At 39.0% G+C, this 21,975-nt stretch overlaps 1 gene segment (V, D, J or C); it reads left to right on the plus strand.

The window, feature by feature from the left end:
• Window positions 1–12,606: 12,606 nt before the first annotated feature.
• LOC136750728 (Ig kappa chain V-V region MOPC 21-like) lies at window positions 12,607–19,865 on the plus strand. The segment is given in 5 exon segments: window positions 12,607–12,687; window positions 13,151–13,504; window positions 18,091–18,201; window positions 18,804–18,856; window positions 19,776–19,865. Coding segments are annotated over 5 exon segments (651 nt in total).
• The last annotated feature ends 2,110 nt before the right edge of the window (window positions 19,866–21,975 follow it).

Here is a 21,975-nt window from a genome sequence, read left to right on the forward strand (position 1 = left end):
ACACATAAAGAGTGTAAAAGCCGCCCCTGATGTCAGCCGGGAAGGGGGCCACCACTTCTGAGAACCTGCTCTCTGTGTCAGAATAGAACCCTAATATACGCCCCAGTTGGCCGCTGGTTTGAATGCTAATACCTGGTTTTGACACCTTGTACACTCTGTTTTTAATAGGGTTGTAATATAGCTTGATGTTGGGGGTGCCTTCTGAGAACTGTTTATGCATCTCATCTAATATTTTATCCACATTGTCATAATAACCTCCTTGTATCGTGAATGTCCATTGACTCTTTTTAACATCATCAAAAATGGCGAAGGTGGCATCCTTATCTTGTAAAACAGCCCAAGTGTAAGGATACTGTATTTCCGCCAACCTCACTTCCCACGACCCCCTTAGATCTATAGATTTTCCAAATTATACCGTGTAACTGGATATTTCATTTTTAGGATATATATCGAGAGAGGCGTTACTGGGTAGAGTCACGTAGAAGCCTCCTGATTCCATCTTGAGTATCGAAAGTAATGCCCCCAACACACCCGCGGGCATGTTGTTATAAGGATTGAATATCGCAAACCTGTTGTTCCGGGACCCAACTATTGAACTTTTCAGGCCATCCTCGCCATTTCACCAACACATATTTTTTCCGGTTCTGGGTTTTTTCAGCTAATATCTTTTCAACTCTGTATACACTGTCTTTACCCACAATAATTTTTTGTAACTCGGCTTCGTAAAACGTTCCTTCTATATCCTCCCCATTATAGTCTTTTAACCGGTACACGAGGGGGTCTCTAGCCAACTGTTCGGTAACTGTAAAATATTCGTCAGAAAATGTTTGTTCATAACCTTTGGCAAAAGTACTCCTTAGCTTTGAAACGCGAACCACATCACCGATGTTGAACTTATACGTCGTTTTTCCCTTCTTAATAAATGGTCCGTATACATTTTTATAGACCTTAAAAGAATTACTTTGATCAACATCTATAGGCTTCATTTTAATACTGGTGTGATACCCTTCGTTGTAAGCATCGATAAAATCCTGAACTTTATCAAAATACTTGAACGTGTTGACTGCTGTAAAATATCTCCACATTTTGGTCTTTATGGTGCGGTTAAACCTCTCCACTACCGATGCCTTAAGCTCATTACCGGTGGTGAAATGATGTATTTTGTGTCTCTTCAGTAGATTCTGAAATTCTCTGTTGAGAAACTCTTTTCCTTTATCAGTCTGCAGTTTTTTAGGACATCAACCCTGGGACAATATATCCTCAAAGGCCCTTGTCACCGCCCGACCTGTTTTATTATGTAGAATGCGAGCCCAGGCATATTTCGATAACACATCGATACACATCAACATAAATTTGTGACCATTGTTATGTTTTGATAAATTTGACATATCGACTAGATCCATTTGCCATTGTGAGTCTATGTCAGTTGCATATACGCAGTTTCTTTTAAAGTTAATCCTGAGAGGTTTCTGAAACAACCACATCATTAACCTTCACTCCGGCCTCAGCGAGTCCTCTTTGAAAACCCTTCTTACCCGCCAAACCCCCAATCTTGGCTGGGTTGTAGTATAGTTCCTGCATTTGGGGAGCTTGCTGAGTCATTCTGTTAAAAAACAACACAGACCCACACTATGCGCAAAGTTTTTATACAAGGTTTTTTATTCAACTTCAGGAGAGCAGATACCCCTTTTTAGACATTTGAGAAAAGTATAACATACACAACAATTTTTTCTACGGTCCAGACAAAAATAAATCAGATGATTGGTTACTTGATCTATATCAACAAATACCTGTTTCTTTATCTTGTAGGCACACACCTCAGTTACATATGTAAATAAAACAACAATATGGCCTATTTTAAAAGTAAACAGAGGTGTATTAAACATGCTCAATAAAAGGTCATACAGATGTTGATGAAATGGCCTAATATCATTCTTGGCCCCCTTGAGCACTTCATCCCAGTGTTCGTACGCCCCGGTCTTTGTTACAGCAGCCATTAACTTTTCCAGGTTTGAAAGTTGATCCTCATGGTTAAATCTGTAGAGAAAAGGCTCGCGTTGGCTACTTTTCTGTCAAGCACATGGTGTAATAGCGCTCTCAGGTTAGCTGCAGAGTGTTGATGACAGAACCAGTTGCAGAAGCAGTCCAGAACATTCCCCATGTTCAAAGTCCCTTAGTTCAGGTCAGAGTCTGAATCAGTGGCGTAGATGTCGAATTCTTCGTCGCTGCCCCCAGCTTTAACTTCTTTACGGAAGAAATAAGCTTTTAGCTTGCCAGTGGTTTTTCTACTCAGCTCATCCAGTTCATTGAGCAGCTGACCAAGTTTCTCTATTATAAACGGCTCCTTTTTCAGCTCCAGCAAAATCTCATCTATGATTTTCTGGACTTGTCCCGCAGTGACATGTATGTGGGAGTAAGACAGCGCCTTGATTAGTGCCGGTTTCAGCCACAGTTTGTTCAGTCTTCTGTAAAACACGTTGAAATAGAACAGGAAATAGTAACGGTCTGGTTCAAACAAACAACTGTGTCTCAACTGACTGGGGTGATTCACTTCACACCCCCGACAGACTTCTTTCAGAGCTCGGTCAATGAGAGTACTCAGAATATACACCAGGGTGCTTTTAACCACTCTGCTTACTTGGTCACATACCCCGGGCATAAATCCTGCGTCTTCATCACGCCCCCGGGACAGTCCGATGCTCATTGGGTCGCCTGGTGGTTTGTGGGGTGTTTCTACATCCATTGGACTGACCCCCTCCTGAGATGCACAGACGGTAGACAGTTCGGCAAAATCGAGGCCCTCCATGAGCTCCAGAGGCTGGGGATCACCGAGACTCATTTGGACATCCATCGCACCGCATGCTGTTTCGTCCTGAGGGACCGGGGTCTGAGGTCTTGGAGGGTAACCGCAATCAGAGGGTTCCGGAGTGTATACAAAATCTGGGGAATAGAACCAGGGGAGATCCCGGGTTTGAAGAGGCCTGTAGAGCCTGTCGACGTCCGCAGCTTTCGGGTAAGACATTCTCTTTAATTTTAAACCATGAATGAATTGTTGCGCCTTTTATCCTATCTCTTCACTACGTCACGACACACCGCCCTCTTAGAAGAGAGTAGCCCCTGAGCCGTCAGACCCCCCTCCAAAACCCCACACATCGTCTGTTTTATCATCGTCGTCGTCTTTCAAGGGGGATGTATAATCCATAATCCAGCATATTCTCCTTCTAACCGAATCCAGTTGCGAACATTTGGTCAAGATGTCAAAACCGTCATTTATACAGGTTATGACCTCTTTCAAGAACGGCCAGTCCACGGCGTCAAACATAATTTCAGTAACCTGTTTTTCTGGATCCTCCACACCCCCTTCAATAGGGTTTGTAATCAGGGTACTGCTAAACAAAACCTTACGATCTGTAGTTAGAGATAGACTCTTCACCACTCTACCGTAGTTCTGCAAGCTTTCCCATTCACACCTTTCAAAACCCTGAGTCGGAGACTCTGTTTCGCATTCTCTTGGACCCTCTTGCAAGCCTTCTAGAGTCTTATCCACAAGCCCCAGATCTCTCCAGGCCATCACCTTCAACCAGTCCTCATAAGAGTATTCAATTACCGTCTCAAAAGGTTCCAACGTACCCTCCTTCTCTCCCAAAGCAAAAAGCTCCACTCCAACATAGCTGGGGTCCCTTTTAAAGCGGTAACCCCGTCGAGCACCCCAGAACAACACCCAGGAGCGTTCAATCTTCAAATTGGTGAGTACAGGAACCCTTGCCCGGGATTGTTTCTTGCGGGGTTTCATGTTGATGTCGCTGGACATGTTGAAGAAGCGGGATGTTTCAGATGCTGAGAATTAAAGAGGTATTGCCTAAAAGCAGCGCGGGTTCTTAAATAGAGAGGAAAGTTTCGGGGCGTTGCCTTCAGAGGGGTGGGGGTATTTATGGGTGGCCTTGTTGTTCAGGGTTTTATGGGTGTACACTTTCTGACGGATATGACGTACGAATAATTAAGGAAATAACTCTACCTAAAATCACGCCCCCAAATTATGACGTAGGAATATTAATAAGCTTAGGGCATACGTCATAACAAAATAGGCCGCGCCCAAAAAACCCTACTATCTACTCATAACAGTTGTGCAATAATTTCCTAGAGGTGATTGTTTATGCTGAAGACACTTTGATGTGATGGGAACAGCGGTGATTGGTGTGTCACGCACACACAGGTCACAGTTCTGTGTGCTCCTCCTCCAATCAGCACAGGCAGGGCATGTCCCTTGTGCTGCTGGTCCAGATATCCTGGAGTCACAGTGAGCTCCTTCACTGTCTGAGCTGCCCTCAGCCCAAAGGAGCCGCTGCGATGATCACACTGTGGCTGACTCTGGCCGTTCTCTGGACAAACTGTAAGTGCATGTCTGAATTGTATGTTTTGGTCATGAAGGACATAATGTGTACATGTTTGGTGGCCAATCACAATGAAAAGCTGTAAAATAAAGTGTAAAATACTGACATATAGTATGCTACATTTTACAAAATTACATTTTTTTTTTTACAAATTATATTAATTGAGCAAAAAAATATGTATTGTCGGTAACATTGTGATATGTGTGTTTTACAGATGTGGTCTCAGAGGTGGTCGTCTCTCAGCCCCAGCTCTCGGTGTCAGTGCGGCTCGGAGACCCTGCCACTCTGCAGTGTTACACAGGGGCAGAGAAAGTCAGAAAGTGGGTCTGGCTGAAGCACACAGCCGGACAGGCCCTGAGAACCATATTAGCAACTTTCTATGATAGAGAACTGTTTCAAGGGGAATTAAAAAATAACTCACGTGTGACAATGAAGAAGGACGACACAAGTTTAAATGTATCTTTCTTGCATACCGAATCCTCGGATGTTGCAGTGTATTACTGTGGAATACTTCAATACGATGTGCCTTACTTTGGAAAAGGAACGTTCCTGAGGCTTAATGGTAAACCATGTCTTAAACGTATATTCTAGATTGCTGGTGTTTATTAATGGAGTTAAACATCCAAACAATATGTAGTTACCCATACAGAAAACTACTATATATATATACTATATGTCTGTAGGATGTATTTAAAAAAAAAGATGGTGGATAAGTCTTACATATGAGCAATATTCAGCAAATGAAATATCCAACAGCTATGAAATGGTTATTCGTTGTTTGATTTTGAAAATGTTGTACAGATACAGTATATGTATATGGGCTTCCTGCACAGGGCTGTGTCTATGAGCTCCCCAAGAAGAACCTCCGCTCCTCTGACGCTGGGACTTACTACTGTGCTGTGGCCACATGTGGGCAGATCCTGTTTGGCAACGGGACACGGCTGGACATTGCAGGTAAATACACACTAAATCATTGTGTATTATACTGTAAGCTAATCTAGTTTACAAAAGATAGCCAATCCTATGTTCTTAATATGTTATTTTGACTGATTTTTGATATATCAAAAGCTGCAGATCCCAGTGGTCTTTTCCCCCTTGTCCTGGCCTTGGGGGTGTCAAACGCTGTGTGTGTGCTGGTGATCGCTGTCCTCATCTGCACCAGGAACACGCGCTGCGCAGGTGAGCTGGCTGCACACGGCATTAAACACCAGATTACATGTGTTCATTGTCACTGGTTTACCTGCTTTAAAATTAACAGTGGTGGAACAGAAATGTGTGTAGCTACAAGCCCAAATTGCATTTTGTTTCCTTTGGCCAAAATATAGGTAAATGTTAGAAGAAATATTTTTTAGTAGTGTGATACTTGAGTGGTCTGAAATATGAATTAAGGTGTTTAAAATATTCCATACTACAGGTACAAGGGATTATGTATATATACCGATCAACCATAACATTATGAGCACTGACAGGTGAAGTGAATAACACTGATAATCTCGTTATCATGGCACCTGTCAGTGGGTGGGATATATTAGGCAGCAAGTGAACATCTTGTCCTCAAAGTTGATGTGTTAGAAGCAGGAAAAATGGGCAAGCGTAAGGATCTGAGCGACTTTGACAAGGGCCAAATTGTGATGGCTAGACGACTGGGTCAGAGCATCTCCAAAACTGCCGCTCTTGTGTGGTGTTCCCGGTCTGCAGTGGTCAGTACCTATCAAAAGTGTCCAAGGAAGGAAAAGCGGTGAACCAGCAACAGGGTCATGGGTGGCCAAGGCTCATTGATGCACGTGGGGAGCGAAGGCTGGCCCGTGAGGTCTGATCCAACAGACGAGCTACTGTAGCTCAAATTGCTGAAAAAGTGAATGCTTGTTCTGACAGAAAGGTGTCAGAACACACAGTGTATCGCAGTTTGTTGCGTATGGGGCTGCGTAGCGGCAGACCAGTCAGGGTGCCCATGCTGACCCCTGTCCACTGCCGAAAGCACCTACAATGGGCACGTGAGCATCAGAACTGGACCACGGAGCAATGGAAGAAGGTGGCCTGGTCTGATGTATCACGAGTTCAAGGTGTTGACTTTGCCTCCAAATTCCCCAGATCTCAATCCAATCGAGCATCTGTGGGATGTGCTGGACAAACAAGTCCGATCCATGGAGGCCCCACCTCGCAACTTACAGCACTTAAAGGATCTGCTACTAACGTCTTGGTGCCAGATACCACAGCACACCTTCAGAGGTCTAGTGGAGTCCATGCCTCAGGGCTGTTTTGACCGCAAGAGGGGGACCTACACAATATTAGGCAGGTGTTAATAATTTTATGGCTGATCGGTGCATATATATATATATATATATATATATATATATATATACACATAGGATTGCTATATTCACTATTGTATTATTTTATAAGAGATTGCTGTGACATTAACCTTGGGTTTTAAATTCCTTTATGTTAAGGCAGCTCTGACACCTATTATTGTCCTATTGATTTCATAGAGGGGAAGAAAGATTGTTGTTATTATTATTATTATTATTATTATTATTATTATTATTATTATTATTATTATTATTATTATTATTATCATTGTTATTATTATTGTGTGATAATTACAATGTAATAACTATTGTATTACTTTGTAATACATATAATGAAAATTAAAACAACTACAGCAATTAAATATATATTAAAAAATGCTTTCCATGTCTATGTGAAACATTCATGATACATCCATTAATACCTTGGAAATTAACATTTACACTTGATTCATAACTTGCACTTTATGCTTAATAATGTGAAAATATATAAATACAAGCTAACAAGCTGTTAATAACCAGGTACCACTGAAATATTATTATCCATCCATCCATTTTCGAAACCGCTTATCCTGGTGAGGGTCACAGGGAAGCCGGAGCTGATCCCATCAGGCACAGGGTGCAAGGCAGGAATACACCCAGGACGGGATGCCAGTCCAATTATTATTATTATTATTATTATTATTATTATTATTATTATTATTATTATTATTATTTATTGCTTAGCAGACACCCTTGTCCAGGGCGTCTTACAAAATATAAGAGCAATACAAAGTGCAAATATACTAGTTATTAACTGCCTGTTTTTAACAAAGTGTGAATTGTTCATTCATGCATAGATGCACCTAGAGATTAGTTTATGATTAATTTATACAATTACTTGTGCAAACCCTAAAATAAAGTGTTACAAAAATGTGTTACATCTGCAACAATATTCCCATATTGCTAAACAGATGTTTGTTTACAAAGCAACCATAACAAGCAGATTATTAGGTAGTTAAAATGGTTAAAAAAATAATTGAAAGTTGAAATAAAAAGTTGGTGTTTTCATACAGTGCCTAATATAACTTTGAAAAGGGCACAGTGTATATATGAATGTCTATATTAGGGTTTTCAAAATTATATGGGCATCCAATTTAATTTTCATCGAATACTATATAAATATTTCAAATAATAATTTAATAGAGACATTACAGAAGAAAAAAAACTAGACTCTTAGTTTAAAACTAAACTAATTACTCTCACCCAGCTCTCATTGTTATTTTTTCATGTTTGTATATAACTCTAAAAACATTAAATATCTTTTTATTTTTCCTTTATCATTTAACAAAGTCGGCAGCCTCTCAAGACCCTGCCAACACTGACTGTGAGAAACAAGGTTCGTGTAACAAAGTTGTAGGCAGAATGTTCTACAATCCTTTCTGGGTTCTACAGTATAAATAAAGAATAATAATACAAAAACTAAAAACAAAACTGTTTAAAATTACTGAATTATCCAAGGAGAAGACCTCAGATTTCATGCCATGCTGATGATCAATAAAATCGAGCCCACTGTGATGGTATATCCCAATATAGATGTCCCTGTATGCAACATCTAATTAATACATTATTTCAGATTAACAAACTTTGAGTGTAAGTGTGTGTTTTAAGTATTGTAAGTATTGTCTGTTCAGGACGCAGACGTGTTGAATTACGCTGCCTTGAGCTTCACTGGCAGCAGCACAAAGGCCGGGAGGAAGAGGAGGGAGATGGACAGACAGACTGTGTACGCTGATGTCAGGTGTCAACAGTGGGGCTGAACAGTCAGAGGATGGTGCCAATGCATCCCAGACAACAAAGACAGCAGCTTCTCCTGAAATACTGCAATGGATAGGAACCTAGCTTTGTACAACAGACAGACACGTATGGATTTGAATGTTAAATATTGGTCTGAAGCATGCTTCTGAATGTCTCATTCAAATAAATATGAATCCCCTTACTCTTTAAACTTTGGCCCTATTATCTTTGTAATTGTGTATTTTTAATTTGTAATATAATAAAGTAATACAATAATTAATACTATAAAAAAAACAATGTTTGTGTCTTCAGTACTGCAGCTAAAAGCACTAAACTGGGCTACGTGACTTTAACACTTCTAGAGATTCTGCTGTTTGTGTGTGACACCCAACAGCTCACCGGGGTCTGAGAGGTGTGTATGCATGTGTGCGCGTGTGTGCGTGTATGTGCGTGTGTGTGCGTGTGCGTGTCTGTGCTGACTCACCTTCCATGGTTCTCAACAGAGTCACACTGTTCATCTCACACAACTCACACAACACAAGTTAAGCTTGCTGCTTGCCTGCCACACCACAACTTGTTTTTCTCTTTTACAGCTGGAGTTCAGACAGTGTAAGATAAGTCAGTGTTTGCACTTACATGAATGTGATGGAGATCTATATTAAAGATATTAGATAAAAGAAAATCTGCAGAGATAATGTCTTGCTCCATTTGCAAGTTATCATATTGCAGTTCTGCCACATTTGTGCTGTGCACCATCTGTTCATTTGTAAGAATGTAGCACATTGTCCATGTGAATTAATATCTCTCTCACTCCTGTGCTATCGGATTTGGAAAGCAGAATTTGCTGGGATTCTACAGGCTTGAGAGAACAATAACAATAAAACAAGCAAACCAAGAAGCTGCATAAATAAAGATCACAAGGTTATTTAATGCTCACCTCAGCAGCCCAGTCTGGAAAGATTTTAACATGTTGCTTGCTTTGAAGTCACGTGCCTTGATGTAAGAATAACTTCCATTCAGAGATAACAAAAGAGAATGCAGGCTTTGTTTGCACGGTGGGACTCTGATGGTGTTGAACCACACAACCCCAACCGCATAAAGAACATGCATGGGGGTTTTTAATGCTCCTCCGAGCCTAGGACAGTGATCACTAAAACAAGCCAGTGCATTCAAGCCCTTGGGTTCATTTCTGAGAGTTCCTGTCATGGTCCCCTAGCGCTCCCCCTCTATCCCCACTAGGGGCCACCATCTCCCTGCCTTCTCCCTGCTCTCATCAATCAGTCTATTAACATTCCAGTCAACCATGTGCACTCTTGCTTCCACCATCTGTTCCCATTCGCCCTGCACCTCCCAAGCCTGGTTCCTGCTCCCCCTTATAAACCCCTCACTGCCTTCACTCAGGGCGAAGTTTCGTCAGCGCTGCCTGCGATTCCGAGCCCTTGTTCCTCCGAGCCCTTGTTCCTCCGAGCCCTGTTCCTCCGAGCCCTGTTCCTCCGAGCCCTTGTTCCTCCCACCATCGCCCATGACCACGACCACGTCTTTGCCCAGCCCTTGTTTGCCCTGATCCGCCAGTACCCGACCCACGCCTGTCCGACCATCCCGCGATCCAGCACTGCATTTGGGTCCCCTGTTCCCGAGCCCCCGAGGCAGATGTGACAGTTCCCCCACACCACACTGGAGAGACTTTTAAACTGACTTTAAAACTGACCTGTGTGTATTTTTTTAACATTAAGTTAAATAAGTTGTCATTTTCAAATGTGGAATATTGCACTTCATTAATGAGTCAAGGGAATCAACCAAAATTACACATTACTCAATTTATACATTTGTTTCCAAAAATATTACAATGTGTCACAATTGGTGGTTGTCACCCTTATTTTTAATACTTTGTGCCCCCTCCCTGTGTGTGGCCAATCGCGGCCTTCCATACTTCATTCGGGAGGTGTGTGGCAGGGAAGGGGTTACCTTTGCTTTGGCCCTTGAAAAAAAGTATTGTTTTCTTAACCTGTAGTCTGTCTCTGAGCCTCCATTCCTGGCCATCCTGCCACATATGGTGTTAGACGTGGGATAGTGCCATCTAGAGGTTTGTTTTGGGTAATTTTGGTGGGTTTTGTTAATTTTTTTTTATAAAATAAAAAATACTGGGAATGGGCAAAAGGAGCAGACAGCAGTGGCAGCAAAAGCAGCAACAGCAACTGCTGACCCCCACCTCTGCAGGATCCAGCCAGCCTCTTCCCCTGGTGCTCCTGGTGTGGGGAGCTGGACCACCACAGCCGATCCTGCACAGATTACCCACTGTTGGACTGGTGTGGTCACTGTGAGATGGACAGCCACAACAGGGCAGGATGCCCCCAAAACCAGGCAGAAAAAGAGGAGCAATGGCCACCCCAGGCAACAGTAGCCAACCCTATCCCTCAACTGCCACCAAGTTCTCCATCATCCCATGAGATGTGGTACTGGCCCATGGTCATCACTGCCACCATGCCCTGAGGGGGCACCACTTCTGCCCTCCCCTAAGTTTTGTGTTCCAGCTGGGGAAGGGGATTCGGGTGCGCCGGCGGCTTCCCTCTTGAGGTGGGTGGCCAATCACAGCCTTCCATGTGTGGCAGAGAGGGGCTTAGTAGTCCTTCTCTGCCTGCTCATGCACTGCAGGTGTTTGGGGTTGATTAATCAATTAGTGTCAATCAACCCCAGCCCAGCTGCTATAAAAGGAGGCCTCAGTTTCACAAGAGGGGACAGTTTGGGAGAAAGCAAGGATGTGTGCTTTGGTTTTGGTTTGCTGTTTTGTTCTGTGGTTTTGTTATTGTTACACAGTGCTGAACAGGTCCATCCTGCTGTTCTATTGTTTTGTGTACCTTTGCTATGGCCCTTATGCCTGATTATTCTGTGTGTTTGTTGAATAAAAGTATTGTTTCCTGTACCTGCAGTGTGCCTCTGAACCTCCATTCCTGGCCATCCTGCCACACTCCCCTTGCAAGGATAACGATAAAATCCATTCTGATTTCACAATGAAATGTGGAAAAGTCCAAGGGGAGATGAATACTTTTGAGAGCCACTGTATGTATATATATATATATATATATATATATATATATATATACATATATGAGAGTGAGAGGAGAGATAATTATTGCTGATTACTGTGTCAGTTTTCTTACTATATGAGATAGGGAGAAGAGACAATGAAAGAGCAATCAGATTTACCCAGCACCTCCAAGGCATTTTATATAATGAGAAATAGATAAAAATGAACATTTTATCCTTAAATTAAAACAAATAAAATAATTAGGTTAAGTCTCATGTCTCCTGACCATGGGCAATGGGATTTAACAGGGCTGATCTGTGCAGCCCTGTAGGGGTCACTGCTCTGCCACTCTTTATTATTACCTTTCTTAGCAGACACTTTTATCCATGGTGACTTAAAATTGTTAAAATATATCACTTTATTATTACATGCAATTACCCATTTAAACTTTTTTTTTTTTTTTTTTTTAATAGGACAATCTAGGTACAATACCTTGCTCAGTTGTCCCCCCACCTGGGATTGAACCCACAAACCAGGAGTCCAGAGCCCAAAACCACTACTCCACACTGCAACCCTACTCTTGCCAGTATATTTAATCAGTATCTGAGGCATGATCTGCTGGAATTAAATCCAATCTCTGTAGAATCGAGACAGTCATGCAATTGACCAGGTATTGTGAATAGTAATTTCCTGTCTAAACAATAAACAGACAGTTTTTGTACAACCTTTCTGATTAAAGACCTCTACAGCCTCTAATTTAATTGTTTTTTGGTTTTAGTTCTATTTTACTTGAATAGCATCTTTGTCTGCAATATTTTTGATTACTTGTACAAAGTATATTCAACAGATAATCTCTAAAGGAAATGTCATTGTTTTGTGACAGGTCTATGTGTCTCTGTAAAGCCCCAGTTTTTTCCAGTTCTACTCTGGGTATCGTGTGAATGTCATCTGCACTTTCCTCTCTTGACTGAGAAAGTACTTGAAACAGGGAGTCTGTGCTTTTTGGACTGCACTAAGACAGCAGCCAATCAGATGCCTGTGTGTACTGCCCACCTGTTGAGCTATAAGGGCTGGTAACGTGACGTCCTCCAGCCCTTACGTCCTCCATTCTTGCAGGGGACAGAGGACACCTTCAGCCCAGAGACCATGACCGCACTCTGTGTATCTGCTCTGCTGCTTTGCACACTGTGTGAGTACAACACGCACTGGAGACAATTCAATCATATTTTTGTATCCAGCAATGTATCACATTATTATTAATACTTTATAACTACATTATTAAATATATATTATTAATTTATAAAGCATACCTTAAAATTACTCAATAAGAAAATGTATTTATTCTACATTTGTAAGTCAGAAATGATCACTGTATTTGTTTTAATAAGTATACTTTTCTGAAGGGAAGGACACATTCATTTTTGTAATTACCTTACTGTCAGATTCAGAGATTGATTAGGAATTTAGTATGTATTTTCTAAAAAACAGATTTAAGTATTTTATGGCCTTTAATTTTATTTTTTATTTTTTTATTTTATAAGATGTCTGTGTAAGATAAACAGTTGGTGAGACTTGTGTGTGCAGATGCATTGTAGTTGTTGTTGTGCTGTGTCTCCAGATTTATTGTAGTTGTTGTTGTGCTGTGTGTGCAGATGTCCCCGGGGCAGCAGTGGTCTCTCAGCCCCGTCTGTCGGTGAACGTGCGGCTTGGAGACCCCGTCACCCTGCAGTGCTCTCTGTCTCTGGACATCGTGTCTCAGTGGCTTTGGTTCAAGACACCCACTGGAGAGGCTCCCAAATGCATTGCTTCTGTCTTTTCTGATCGTGATGCGATAACAACATATGAAGAATTATATAATAATAAAAGAATCGAGGTGAAGAAGAACAGAGGGAGATTTGAGCTGAGGTTCTCCAGCGCTGAGTGGTCAGATGTGGCTACGTACTACTGTGCCGCCTACTACCTCAACTACATGAGCTTCGGCAATGGCACCCACCTGCACCTCAATGGTAAAGAGCACTGATATTTATTATATGAGTTGTATTAACAATATTGTACAGTATATCTAATATTCACAGATTTTAATGTACAGGTTGGAAAACACTAGAGAGATACAATAATAAAAATGTTTATTTTAGTGATACATAGTTACATTTAAATGAAGGTAAAATGTATTACATTAAAAATAATATAATTAATGTCTACACTGAGCTTTCCATTTCCATACATGTCAATTACGTCAACATGGAGACTTAATCCAGAATAACCCCAAAGCTAGTGTATTGAATTATGATTTCATGTAAGGAGAGGCGAGAATATGTATATATTCCCCTCCTCCGTATTCCGTATTCTGTAATGGGAGATGGGGGGATATGTGGTCTCAGTAGGAATACAAAATCTCTGGAAATATTTACAATGATGACATAGTCTGGAACCAGACATTCTACTGATCAAAACAAGGGCATCCACATTTTGGTAGAAGCAACGCACACCCACAGAGAGCTCAACATGTCAAGATGGAAAACTCTGTTTATAGTGTACTAATACACAATGATTTTACATAATTTGATAGAACATCAAATAATATATACTGGTTGAATCGTTAGGTTGTTCTGAACAAAAAACAAGACAATTTGCAAAGAAATCCGATCGAAACTGAGTGATCTGTACCTGTCTGAATGAGACCCCCGGAGCAGACTGCACGTTTACCCCCCGGGCTCTGAATGACGGGGCGACACAGACACTGTGAATCGGATGTATTTGAGATAAAACGCGCTGGCAGCCAAGAGAATTTGCTTTCAAACAATGTGTGCTTTGTAGGAATACAGAGTCACTTCTATGCACAGGAGCTGCGCGTAACTCTGCCAAACAATGCTTAACAGGGTGTAGTAACACAGTATATAACTCTGAAATGTAATTTTTTTTTCAGTTTTTGGAACCTATTTTTTTTTTAACCTCTGGCAGTTTACAGCTTACCTTTGTACCATTTCAGGTTATTCACTGGACTTTAACAATTTACATTTCAATTTGAACAGGAAAAATGGGGGTGTTCTAAAATTTCTGACCGGTATATTGAAAAAGGTAGCTGTCACCCAACTCACTGCATCCCAGAAGAGATTGTGGAGAAACTTGGTCAGCACCTTTGTGAACCGACAAGCATAGCAGTGCGTAATATATATATATATATATATAAAGAATATATATATATATATATATATATATATATATATATATATATATATATATATATATATATATATTATCCCCTCTCCTGTGTGTGTGTGTGTGTGTGTGTACAGCAGACTCTTGATTAATCTGATTCAAGGATTAACCCTGCACCTGAGATTTTTACGTAAATTACTCAAAAGCTCAAGGATTTTTGGTGAGTGTGATCTTCTGTGTGGACTTTTACAATTAAACAGATCAGTTCATTCTTTACGACAAACTTTTGCTTGGTTCATTAAAAATAATTTTCATAGTTTAATTCCAAACTTAATATATATATATATATATATATATATATATATATATATATATATATATATGCACAGTAGACTCGGTTATTGCGGAGAGAGAAAGAGATGACATTGACTATAGAGGAGGGTTTCCACTCAATTGAATTATGTCTTAATTATTTTTAGGATCTGACTCTAAGAAAGCATCACAAGATTCAGAAGGTACTTTTTCCTTATTTTACAGAATACTGACTGTATGTTACTAGTTAATAATTAGCACATGTGAAAAAAGCTACAAACACTGATGCGATTTAAGTTAAAATTAAACCCCTTTACCAGTAACATATGGTAAGCCAAATTATTATTTAGAGATATCTCAAAATGCATTTTAAGATATCTTTAAATAATTTAGAGATATCCACAAACCATTTAGAGATATCTAATTATGGTGCTTTTAAAACATATCTCTAAATTATTTGCAGATATCTTTAAATGATTTAGAGATATCTTTAAATATTTGAAGATATCTTTAAATTAATTAAAGACATCCCTAATGATATTTTGGCTTGCTATAGTAACACAACAATGAGAGGAAAAATATGCACTCATTCAAATTAAATAATTTGGTGACACTTTATTTTAAGTGTCCATAATAAACAATCTATTAACATGTTATTAATTATGTTATTAATTGTTATATGACTGTTATTACAAATTATACATATATTATTAGACATTTTTATTTAAAACTTTTGCTATAACACGTTATAATATATGTAATTACATACTTAATAAAAGGTATTATAACATAACATTTTCACGCCGACATCAATCTATTATCATAATCTGCCATGCCATTTATTAGCTGCTATTAAACATCTTATAATGCTATTTCATTACTTATACTATAAGAAGACTGCATTATATGTTATAGCTCTACCTATAAGGTAAGCTTAAAAGTACCATTTATAAATCAATTGGAAAAAATTAAGAAACCACCCCAAGTTCAGAAGTCTCTTTTTTTTTTTCCAGAGCTATATATATATATATATATATATATATATATATATATATATATATACGTTACAAGTCTACCAATGCAGTAGATATTCACAAGCGTATTTATTTCAGTGCAGACACATTCACAGCTTCACATCTGTACACAACACATTCAGAGTGAACTGCATTTCACAGTGTCTTCTGTGATGTAAATTTACAATTTATTTTATTCATAATTCAAGTCCATCACTTGTTTAATCGTTTGCATACAATCCCCTCATATTGAGTCTTTACTTCAAATTCAGTACAGTCCTGCTCAGACACTCGGCACAAGAAAAACAAACTTATTTTCAAAACTCCACAAAATTAGAAGTAAATGATATCTCATCATATTAAACAAAACATAAAAAGATCTTAGTTTAAGCAATATTAATCTTATATATTAAATTAAAAACAATGTTTGGCGTAAAACAACCAGTGCCTGAGCCTTCCCGCTATTTTACAAAGAAAGCTGACAAATATGACAAACGTAATTGATCTACATTTATATATATATATATATATACAATATTAATCGTTACTTTAAGGAATTAGCAGTATTTATCATGAGAAACTCAATAAAGACAAGAGTCATTACCTGTAAACACGCAGTTTCCAGTGACGTGTAACGGAGGGAAATTCCCTGAACTTTCCTGTTAAAGCGACAGCGCTACCGCACATGCGCCCTGACACCACAGCTGCACTATGCACACAAAAGTGCATCTCTGTAGAAATTACACAACCAGCTAATGTGTTTAAAGTTAAATATATACAATTTCTATGTATTTGTATTAAATACAAACAATCAAAATTAATAGCAAGATGTACACTTGCCATCACCTGTTTTAATGTATGCAAGCTAACACAACAAAACTAACACAAGAAGCAAAGCAATGAGGGGGATATTAAATAGCAGTCATTTACCCAAAAACGTTTAAATTCATGTTACATGTATTATAAGTATATGCATATTAAAATCACAATTCTCTTGAACATAATCAGTTAAAATTAAAACTTAGTAATCTCCCCGGTCCAACTCTTTCATTTCTTATGGGGGTGTTTGTGAAAACCTGCTTTAAAAGCAATTGTTTGTTAAATATGGTACATATTATACATGTTTAGAAGGAAGACATATATGTATGTGTGTGTGTGTTTGTGTGCGTGTGCGTGTGTTAAAAATTTAAATTGCCTTTTCAGTCAGAATACCAGAATGAAATTTAAATGGACTTGTCCAGTTGGAAGTACTCTAAATCTTGTCACACATCTGACTAAAACACTCTGCTCAGCACGTCTTTTACTTTTTTCAGGCAATTGACATAACAGTATATCACAATTATATACTATATACAAAATATTGAAAATAAAGTAACCACCAACATGACCTTAAAATTAATTAGATGGCTACAAAAGAGAAGAATTGAGCAATGCTTCAGAATACCTGGCAATGTAATGAGAAACACAAATAGAACACAATTATATACTATATCATAGAATAGACTTAGAGCCAAAACATTACAATTCAGAGATACATCAGTAAAATTGATTTATAAATGGTACTTATAAGGTTACCTTATAGGTAGAGCTATAACATATAATGCTGTCTTCTTATAGTATATGTAATTAAATAGCATTATAAGATGTTTAATAGCAGCTAATAAATGGCATGGCAGATTATGATAATAGATTGATGTCGGCGTGAAAATGTCATGTTATAATACCTTTTATTAAGTATGTAATTAAATATATTATAATGTGTTATAGCAAAAAAGTTTTAAATAAAAATGTCTAATAATATATTTATACTGTGTAATAATAATCCTATAACAATTAATAACATAATTAATAATGTGTTAATAGGTTGTTTATAATGGACACTTAAAATAAAGTGTTACCAATAATTTAATTAAACAGATGAAGATCATGCCTTGTAATATTCTCTCTTCTGTGTTTTTGCCCTAGGGCATACTCATCCCAGCTCTTGTCATTGTATTATCATTTCTTTGATTGCGGTGAACACTATATTTGTGATAATGAAAACATGTATATAATCAATATGTTATGTTGACTGAATGAGCTAAGTCTAATTTGTGATGTATCTAAAGCTGCAGGTCCCAGTGGTCTTTACCCCCTTGTCCTGGCCTTGGGGGTGTCAAATGCTGTGTGTGTGCTGGTGATCGCTGTCCTCGTCTGCACCAGGAACATGCGCTGCGCAGGTGGGCTGGCTGCACACGGCATCACACACTAATGACATGTTCTAGAAATTAGGATTGGTGAGATAGAAATGTATATAGCTACATCCTCAGATGTATGCATAGTTGGCCATGGGTGGTGTCAGGAAGTTTATTTAGGGTGTTCATTTCCAGTATTTTAGCTATTCTTCTTGTGCAAAGATATGAAATCTATGTGTGGAACAGAGAGTTTCAAAAATCTAAAAGCTAATTTCAACCAAATAGTACATATTTATAAAAGACATTAAGTACAGTAATTATTAACATTAATAGATATTATTACATATGGTACAAATTCCAAAATGTTATTAAGAATAATAAACAGTACACTAAAATGTAAATACAAAGTAATAAACAATAGACAGAGAAATGCAAATTAAAATAATACACTGAAACACATTGTGATGAATCTGGCTGCTGCAGACACTGCTTCACTGCCTTGTATTCAGCTGTATTATTCTGTTTTTTGAATGTATTTCGTCACTGCACTGTATAGCTCTTGCTAAAAATGACATAAACTACAACTAAACAAGTACAACTAACAATAAAACTAATTTCTTAATTTCTCTGTTTCACCTTGAACTTAGGAAAATCAGGAGCCGTGCAGGACGTCCCAAACTCAGACCCTTTGAGTCATCAGGTACGTAGAGCGATGCTGCAATTAGACTGTAAAGGAAGCCTCTCTGAGTTTAATATGTTTGACAAGAAATGTAAAAATGACATTTACAATATAACAATGAACCTGGAATTGTCTGTTTAATGAGAGAAATATACAGAAAGATTAACATTAAAACCACCTGCATCAAACCTCTTCATCAGAATCAATACGTAGGCAGCACGTTTGGTATTTAGTAGGGATTTCAATAAAATACATCCATGCAGTTTAATATATTTTTTATTAGTTATAAATGACCACCCGCTGGTCTTTCTCAGAGTCAGGACGCAGACGTGTTGAATTACGCTGCCTTGAGCTTCACTGGCAGCAGAGCGAAGCCCGGAAGGAAGAGGAGGGAGACGGACACACAGGCTGTGTACGCTGATGTCAGGTGTCAACAACGGGACTGATTACTCGGGGAGTGTTGACACAGCGTGAGCTACTTTTAGAGAGATGCAGGAAATAACAGAGGACAATGCACACAGCATGTCCAAGGCATATCAGAGATTAAAAAAATGAATTTCCAACTGTAATTCAAAGGCAGATACAGTGTAGGCTGGAAGTGATCAAATAAGTGATACAACACAAAGACGTGTGTACATGCGTACAAGGGTATAAGTGTACAGGGGTGTAAGTTAAAAATACAAATGTATAATTCCTTAGATCGTGCTATCTCTCTGTTGCTTCTTCAATAAACCCAACTGCTTTATTACAACTTATAATATATGTTTCTCATTCCTTCAATCTTTTTTGGGTAAATATATGATTAATTAATTAATAAAATTCTTCATTATTATATTTTTATTATGATTTATTTCTGGCCAGACTTCAGTAAGCAGGAACATAAGGAAGTATAGTTATATAAAATGTGAACAGATGAACAGACTAAGCTGCTGTATTACAGGTACAGTCTGATCAGATGTGTCTTGAGTCATCACAGGAAGGTTTCAGGGTCTATGCTGTCCTGACCTCAGTGGAAAGGTCGTTCCACTAGGGTGGAAAAGGAGCAGCTCTGGAGGACAGGTGAGTTAGTCTTGTTTCCACAGGAGAACCATCGAGGACTGCTTCCACAGCTTCTGAAGTTCTGTTCCAGTTATCTCAAAAGACGGTGTGACTGAGATCATGGAGTACATGGTGCTGTTACAGTGACATAACGTCACTAGACTCCTCAGAAAAGTCTGTGGAAACCCCCCATGACTGGAGGCCAGCATCCTAGCACAGCTGAAGGGTATTTTTTACCTGGATATCATCATGTACTCCTAATAGAGCATCTATGGGCAACTCTTGTTGGTAAATATGTAATTTAAATAATTCCAGACACAACTTTAAAGGACTTTGTCTGAGATATGGAAGGACATTGGAATCTTGAAACTTCTTTTGACTGGATGGCCCAATGGGTCATAGAGTAGAGAAAGGCAAACAGAAGACCTTAAAACCAAAAATATTGTTTTGGTTATTAAAGATACTGCTTTAAAAGCGATTCATACTTCCACATTATTCTAGTCATGCATTCTATCTAGTCAAGTATAAGACTGAGAGAGAGTCTGTCAGGAAACACCCCATTCACCCCGGACAATACAGCAGACACATACACAAGCTGTGGTCTTGCTCATAGACCACCCTTCACCTACAGCATGGCAAGATCTACAAGACACAGATCAGTGAGATTCTATTTGTATTTTCTTCTCCACAAGTTATTTTCAGTGAACATAAAAATGTGTTAAACCACAATGATTTAATGTTGAAATGATGAATATTACTCAAACTATTTTCTCCTTTGTTGTTGATTTTGGAATCAACAGGCTTTCATTACGAAGGCCTTTGGAGAGGCAGGGCTGAAGAACCCAGTCTTGATTCACAGATGATAACATGCATTTATTTAACATCCCAGGCCTACGAGGGCCCAACATGGAAGCTCTCCAGCAGAGACTCTTCTTGAATAGCAGGAATGAACAGCTTTTGATACAATGCATGACATGTGGGTCTGTGGACAGTGTCAATCGCAGGTTTCCCAGAGTGTTGTCTTGAGATCAGGTCTCTGAATGTTTGTGGCTGTCCTCCTGGGGGGGAGGTGTGGAATGTAGCAACCAGATGGCTTCCTTTAATTTACTGGGAGAGGTCTGGTTCCATAGTCCTCAAAGCAACTGTTGATCAATAACAATGAGGTGACCTCTCCAACCTTAAGATAAGCTACAGAAATCTTGATGCAGATGCTGGGAGTGACTTCTGCAGCGTCAGCACTATTAAAAACAGCCTTGCTAACATTTGCTTGCTTGACAATTAATTAAATTGGCTCAACTGACATAATAGTATTTCAAACATTATACATTTTATATAAAACATTATCCCAGGTTCCTCAAGGGCACACCGTCTCTCTGATTCTGAAATTACACCATCTTTTGGCAGACATGTATACACTTAGTTTAGAAACAACAACTCCATATAAGGAACATGCAGACAAAGCAGATACTTCTGTTTATTGGGTCAATAAGTCATTCTGTATCCAGGACAGATGTCAGCCTTGCAGATGCTGCTGTGTTTTTATACATTAAGGATTGACAAGCAGCCTGCCTGCCAAGGCTATGGACTGTCTCTGTCTGCACTGTCTGTGAAGCATAGAGTGACCAGGACTCGGGAGTCTTAGTAAAATCCCCCTCACAGCACACACTGCCAGTAGTGTAAAGCAAAATTCAACTTATTTCTGATTATAAGTTTGAATTCTCATTCTGCATTGCCAGATTGCAATTAGAACTGGGCATGAGGTCATGATATAAACAATCCTCTTTGGAGGTATTTGCTATTCTCTGAAGAACTGTCTTCTACAAAGAGGAAGAGGTGTGAATGAATTTACACACATATGTGCCTGATAGTTTCCCCTCAATGCGCTCTCTACTCATCACAGTATTGCCTGCATATCTCACAATCTGTATGTCTATATATAAGTATAGGGCTGGGTGGAAAATCAACCCTTTCATCCTGTATTGTGAGGGTTAGCTTGTCTTGAGCACTAACAGTATGCAGTCAGAGCACAGGACAGAGCAGAGGTTTGGCATGTGTGGCTTATTGTACATATTTATCCTCATATATTATTTAAATTAAATACA

Source organism: Amia ocellicauda, chromosome 6, assembly GCF_036373705.1.
Source record: "Amia ocellicauda isolate fAmiCal2 chromosome 6, fAmiCal2.hap1, whole genome shotgun sequence".
Lineage (NCBI taxonomy): Eukaryota > Metazoa > Chordata > Actinopteri > Amiiformes > Amiidae > Amia > Amia ocellicauda.